This window comes from Trametes versicolor (genome assembly GCF_000271585.1).
Source record: "Trametes versicolor FP-101664 SS1 unplaced genomic scaffold TRAVEscaffold_1, whole genome shotgun sequence".
Classification (NCBI taxonomy): Eukaryota; Fungi; Basidiomycota; class Agaricomycetes; order Polyporales; family Polyporaceae; genus Trametes; species Trametes versicolor.
The window spans coordinates 3,878,197-3,884,863 of NW_007360321.1; the positions used below are offsets into that span (position 1 = coordinate 3,878,197).

The following is a 6,667-nucleotide window of genomic DNA, read 5'->3' on the forward strand; positions in this document are numbered from 1 at the left end:
ACGAGCGTCGGTGCAGAGCAATACCAGAGCTACCGGGGTACGGAATCGACGTTGACGGTCGGCCAGGGAGGCGAAGAGAGGAGGTGGTGGTGGAGGTGGGGGGATGAGGTATCGGCCGTACGTCCCACCTTTTATCGACTGTCTGCATCTGCATACGCGAGACTCACGCACGGGCCAGGCAGCTCCGCGATGGACCCCGCTGTATCCATCTCGGACGGGCGCCGCTCGGGGCGGTCTCGAGTGACGACTTACGCATGTGCACCCCCGAGCGCAGAACATCGGCCGCGATGGGCTCCGCACAGCGCCGTTCTGCGGCCGCCTCGACGCACAGCACGCATCCCAGGCCGTCTACCCACGCTCGCCACCGCGCACGACGTCTCCACGCCGACGTGCGCATCTCGCCATCTCGTCGCGCGGAAACGGACGCAGGCGTACAGGGCCAATAACGCACACGGAGCACGCCCCACCTGAAACGCGCACGAGGATGCGTGCAGACGGAGACGGTGCGTGTGCGCCGCGTACCGTGTTGGCGGCAGGAGGGGCGCGCGTATCACGCCCGTGCTGTGGGTCCAGGTCCGCCGCGCGCGGGCGAGCCGACGTCGTCTGCATCTGTATCCACGGCCGCTTGGCCCCACTTCGAGGAGGCGAGCGCGGCGGGCCTTCGATCCGCGGAGGAGGCGGGTTTTCGATGTGCGGCCGGCTGGTTCAATTTTTGGACGATGCGGCGGTGATTTGCCATCGTACGACGGCAGCGACGAGAGGATCTCGAGAACCTGCTTGCGATACGAGGGCCCGTTTCCTGGACGGCGATCGTAGTTCGTACGTGACAGCACCGTCGTCATCAAACGCTCTGCCTGTGCAGCTACCGGACAGCTCCCCCGGCCGACTCTGTGTCCATCCCGCCCTGCACCTTCGACCGGACCTCGCAGCAGCAGGCGGGCCCGGGCACTCGTACGACGGGATATGTGGGATGGGACGGCCTCTAGCGCGTCCGCCAGTCAAGGCAACACTGTGCCGGCTCGTCTGCCCCCTGCGTCGTTCAGGCCACCCCACATCCGCGCGATTGGCTGACAGTTCGAGGCCGCCATTGCCGCAGGAGAGAGGCGGCGGTGGATACGACCTGCGTGCTGATCGGACGGCGCTTCATGATCGGTGGACCACAACGTCGTCGGGGCGTGCCCCCCCGCCCGGCAATGGCACCAGCGGCGGACGTTTGCGGGCGGCGCGCGTGTCTCAGAAGACGTTACACAAGTGTCCATCGGCGCCCGTGCCTCGACGCGCCGGGCTTCCTATCTGGAGGCAGGTCTATTTGTGCTTGGCGGCGCGCCGGACGTTTCGGGTGAAGCACCGACCTAGGCGATACGCCGTCATGTCCGAATCGAGCGCGGGCGGATTCGCCTGGTGGGACGGGTTGCGACGTGCTGGGATACTTCGAGCTCGCCCCTGGCCGTGGTGAGTACATCACCGCCTCCTCGAAACAACTGCCAGAGCGGCTGATCGTGTCGGAAACCCGCGCAGATCGCCTATGCAACGTCGCGTTGACAGTTTGCGTGTGCCTGTGGGTTCCGGCTCGTACACACTAGTGTCACACGAGCTGAACCCGGCCCCGAGTTCTACGCACATCCCAGCCTCGGACGCTGTAGGAAAGCTTGCTCGACGAGCGGCGAGTCCGATACAGCGTTTCCGCCATACGACAGGACGCACCTGTACCGCGCTATGTAGCTAACGTACGACGACGGCAGAATCCACGCACCTTCCATATCGTAGTCCAGGACTTGTTGAGTGTTGCGGCGGACACGACTCGTGCGCCGGGTCCGCGCCGACGGCAATGTGCGCACGAGGCAGCGTCGAGAGAGCCGTGTACGACGAATGGGAAGCACAGACATTCGTGCGCGCACAGGACATGGCTCGGGCCGCGACCGCGTCTCTAACGCGATTCTCACCCCGTGCGTGGCATCCTCGAATGCGTCTGAGGTGAGTGCCCGTGTTGTCTCGCTCTCCTACGTCCCTAGCTCACGGCGAACACGTTTGACACAGCGAAAGCCCCGCGCAGGTCGCGGCACAAGGGCTGGCATGCTCGACGAAGCCGCGGGCGCGACCGATTAACTCGTCCGCCCCAAAGCGCCATGAAGCACGTTCACCAGGCGGGGAAACACTACTACACCTGCACGGTGTTTGCGACGTTTGGCGCGCCCTATTCGCACTCCATTCAACCTCGCTCATAGCTACTGCGCCGTGTATCCGAGTCTTGACTCTCTCTCTCTCTCTCATGCATGTAGATTACCAGCGCCCCTGGTACACCAAATTCCGAGACGCACCCGTGCCTACGACCGAGCCGCATCCGCGGAGAACGAAGGGTGCGTCTCTATCTGACACATGCCATATGCTGCACTCTGCAGTGCGGCAGCCCGTCGAGACCGTCCAAATGCGCCGCACGCCACGGCACATCGTTCACGTTCTCCGGGGTGCATGGCGCACTGCTCGATTGGCACCGCACGTTGCTGACTCTTGACGCAGTGCGCGAGACGCAGAATGTCAGTCGCCGTTCTCGCTCGGGTGCGTCCAAATACGCCCAATTCCAGCTATCTCGCGGCGAGATGTCCGCGAAAACATCCCAGATGCGCCGTTAGACGCACCCCGAGCCCTCCACGCTCGTAGCAGTTTGTGGCGGCGCGCTCAGCGCTTGCGTCCGGTGCGTATCTAGCTCATGTGCGCGTTCACGCCGCTGACTCCGCCATACTCAGATGACATGAGCACAGAAATGCGGACAATGTCCGCTACGGCGCTCGCCTCTGTCTCAGAATACGCCCTTCATCTCGCGTGGGCACTCTCAGCCCTTGCGGACGACGCTGACGCTGTACGAAGACGTCGACCACGCGGGTGCTGCACGGTGCCCGTGCCCAGGCCGACATCCTTGTGGACGATCTCGCGCTCCGACGACACACTCTGGGACTTTCAAACCAGGACGATACGTTCCCATGAACCAGGGTGCATGTCCCCCGCGCGTTTCGTCGCGATCCGAGGAGGTTTGTTTTCGCTGATTTCGACCGATTTCATGTGCAAGAACAGGAAAACGACAGAAAATCTTGCGTCCCGCCACGCTCCCGTCCCTTAGCGCTCCAAGATTTGGCACACACGACCCATGGCACCCTCGGTACCAGCCTGCGTTGCTTCTGGGCGCGCCCGGACACTTTGATTTTGCTCGTCTCGCGACATGACCGTATTTCTGGCGCGGAGCCAGCAAGCACCGGACACGACGGCAGTAAGCGGCGCATGTCGGCGACGCTTTCGATGCATCGAACGCAACACAAGCGCGTATAGGAACGCTACGCGCGGCGCGAGAGATGTACGGAACGGTGCGCGCAGGGATTTCGCTGTTCCGCTTGTGCCAAGGGCTCACATTTGCCCAGATTCGCGAACCGCGTATACGGCGGCACTCGTCGTGGAAACCCGTGTACCGCATCGTAACGAGCTTGTACCGTCCCCTGTGCGCACTACGGGCGCGTGGACTCTGGAACGGCGCCGTCGCGGGAGGGTGCTTGGGCGATCTCGCCCTCAGTGATGGATGGCGCCGCCGTCATGTTCGACCCGCCTCGACTTGGACGGCCCTGCGGTGCGAATGCTTCAATATATCGCATTTTGGCTTTACAACCGCGGGTACAAGCTATACAATGGGGCGGGACAGATGGAAGAATGGATCATATCATAGTATGTACCCTGCACCGTGCCGTGCCTGTTCCGCAGACCGCTCTAACGGTGTAACCTGCCATAGGACGCACGCAAACGCGCTCGGACGCTTTGCTCGAGACGTCGGAAGGCACCCACGGCCGCGTCTTGCCCTCGGCACGATAGGCGACGCGCTGTTAGGGTGGGATGCGAAGCCGTGCAACCTGCGCACCCTCGCGCGACCGCGATGCTGCATGGCAGCATCCGCAGTGCCTGGTGCACGGCCTTCATAGGCGCGTTCTTCCTTGCCTCCGCGTCGGATCCGCTATTCGGTGTCGACCGAAGAGGACAGCCCGCAGTCTCGAAACCAATCAAGTCGCACTTGCGCGCCCGTGTGCAGACACTCCCGCGTCTGCTACGCGCTGGGAAGCTGGGGTCTTGCTCATCCAGAGGATGATAACCACAGCCGCTACAGCCGACTTATCAGTATGGTGCGGGAGTATGACGGTGGGAGTCATGGCCGCGCTTAGCTGGTTATATCGTCCACTCTGATGGCCCCGACCAAATCATGATTTTTTGCCTTCTGTACATACCCCATTGTCAGATACAGCTGAGGCAAGAACAACTTACGGAATACGTGTCTGCGCCGCGACCCATATTTCTATCTACACGAGCCTATTTCTATTTACACGAGCCCGAATTTATCAAGTGGACTCACACCTGGTGATGCGAGTTCGTACCGTCTGCTTGGCGTCCCACCATTACACACGACCGCCCAGCGAGATGCGAGATGCTGCGCGCGCGGCAGGAGGGTGGGGTCGAGCCGCGGGCGGAGGCGCTCTTCTAGAACACTCACATAGCTCAAGTGAATTGCATCACCACAGAGCTCTTAGAATACAGCTCGTGGGGGAGACGACGCCACGTCGGACGTCAGGATCGCTCGCCTAGTGATCGTCTTCCGAGGGACACCACGTACACTCATTCTGTCTCAGAACTCACACCAGATGTGTGGTCGCTAAGCGCTTCGGCCGTTGAACGGCGCCGGAACTGTATCCAGGGGCGCGTGCAATGAGATGCGAGGCAGGCTGATGGAGAGGAGGCCCGACGTCCCGGCGAAGGCTATGGCTAGCGATGTCTTTGGAGAGTCGGCGGGCTTGGGCGCGTGGGGATGGACGCGAACCTGCCATCAGGATTTACTGAACATCGCCTGTCGGTGTCAGGAAACAGCACCGTATTTGGATTCTGGTGTCCTCGAAGTTATATCTGTTATGATCTAACGGTACAGTCAATGGTGAGCGTAGGCCTTCTATGAGACGAGGAAACACTCGCATTGTCTACTGCACAGCTCCGTGCACCGAAAACCGTCGCCTTGGTGCTCACGGCCGGACTCGCCTATATGGCACTACTCAGGTGGATGCGGTTATGCAAAAAACCGGAGGCCGCACGTAGCGATGCTGACGCGAAGATCGCCAAAGCGCAGGGGCAAAGAGATTCTTCTGGTAAAGGATATCCGCCGCTTAGCACGTCTCCCGAGTTTGACACACCAAACGGGACGCTCACTCTCGTTTGCAGCAACCCTGCCTATCTGTGATGGATCCGTATGTCTGGAGCCACAGGCGTGTCCTGTGATGTGCCATATGTTGTATGAAGGACCGACCGAAGTGCCTTCGCAATTCTGGGGACGCACTCACCACCCTCTGCTCGTGCTCTCCGTTCGTTTCTCACCCCCTTGCCCCCTTGCCCCGGCCCATCTCTTTCTGCATTTCTCCTCCACTTGTGTGCACATTCTTCCCCCACTTGCAGACCCTATCCTTTGATAGGTAAGTTGACATCGCTGTCTGATGATTTAGACTTCACTCACATGTGCCCGCCTGCAGCCGTAAGGCATCCTAATTTCGGCTCTGTTGTTCTGCGCATGGTGACCCCTTGCCTGCGGCTGCCCTCCGATTACATCATTCTACTGTAAGCAAACTATTTTCATCAGTTCTGGCCACCGTCCATGGAGTTGCACTGTGCTCACCGAACTGAGAAGGCAGCATGACTCGCCGGCGCCGTGTAAAGTCTGGTTTCCACGCGCTTGGAGACACTGCCCGCGGCCAGTACGCACGGAAGGAGATGCAGATGCGGGGCGAGGTACGGAAAGGGCTGAAGGAGATACTGGGTGAGCAAGTCGTCGGCTCCGGAGGCGCAGGTGGCGCATGCTCACATACTCACCAGTGACGCGTGTCGGCAACGTGGACCCTAAGGTGTCGATGCATTGGACCGTGAGCGGCCTCTGCCGCAACATCTACCTTCGCCACCGCCTCAAACTTGTCGGGTGGCCGAAGGGGATCGCTTTCGGTGACTTGAGCAAGACGGTGACCGGGCTGGACCGGATCTCGATACTCGTCCAGGCGCTGCGGAGCGGCGACCTTACGTTTGAGCCTATCTCGCAGGCCGAGTACGATGCCGCTAAGCAGAATCCTCTGCTTGCGGCGCCCACTCACCTGAACGGAGGCCTGAGGCCGCATCCGAGCCGCAACGACACCGGGAGGCGGCGGGGCAGCAGCAAGGTCGACCCAGCAATCTACCCACCTCGACACGTGCGAGATGGGCCAAAGTCGTCGAAAGTGGTGTCGGACGAAGCAGAGGCAAGGGCGGAGGGACCGGAGGAGCCGCACGAGCTGTTCAAGGGCGGGCAGCTGTATGCGGGGCTGCGTCCTGGCCGATTGTGCATCTTGAACTGACAGCGATGGGCGTTCACGCAGATCAAGAAATGTTCTACTATACATTAGACAGATGAAATACGCCGTTTCAGAGCGAACAAGAGGCGGCACACCAAGAGAGGGATGCCGCGGCCGCAGGAGGTGGTGGTGGAACGAAGGAAGACGCACGCGCGCATTCCTAATCGGGAAGAATTCATCGCAGCGGTGCACTCACATCCGGCGTCTATTGCATCTCTCTTCTCCCGCACTTCGTACATCACTCATTCGAGCCTTTCCCAGTATCGCTAGCGTTGTAT

General features: G+C 60.9%; 2 protein-coding genes across 2 annotated transcripts; one reads left to right on the top strand and one right to left on the bottom strand.

The window, feature by feature from the left end:
* Nucleotides 1-391: 391 nt before the first annotated feature.
* Nucleotides 392-1,081, bottom strand: TRAVEDRAFT_25986 (uncharacterized protein). The gene has a single exon (XM_008033703.1). It carries the CDS (start codon nucleotides 737-739, stop codon nucleotides 551-553), a length of 189 nt encoding a protein of 62 aa, XP_008031894.1. The 5' UTR covers nucleotides 740-1,081; the 3' UTR covers nucleotides 392-550.
* A 4,622-nt stretch (nucleotides 1,082-5,703) lies between these two features.
* TRAVEDRAFT_42429 (uncharacterized protein) lies at nucleotides 5,704-6,392 on the top strand (the record flags this gene model as incomplete). Its single annotated transcript, XM_008034042.1, has 2 exons — nucleotides 5,704-5,827; nucleotides 5,884-6,392. 2 exons carry the CDS (start codon nucleotides 5,704-5,706, stop codon nucleotides 6,390-6,392), a joined length of 633 nt encoding a protein of 210 aa, XP_008032233.1.
* Between the last annotated feature and the right edge of the window lie 275 nt (nucleotides 6,393-6,667).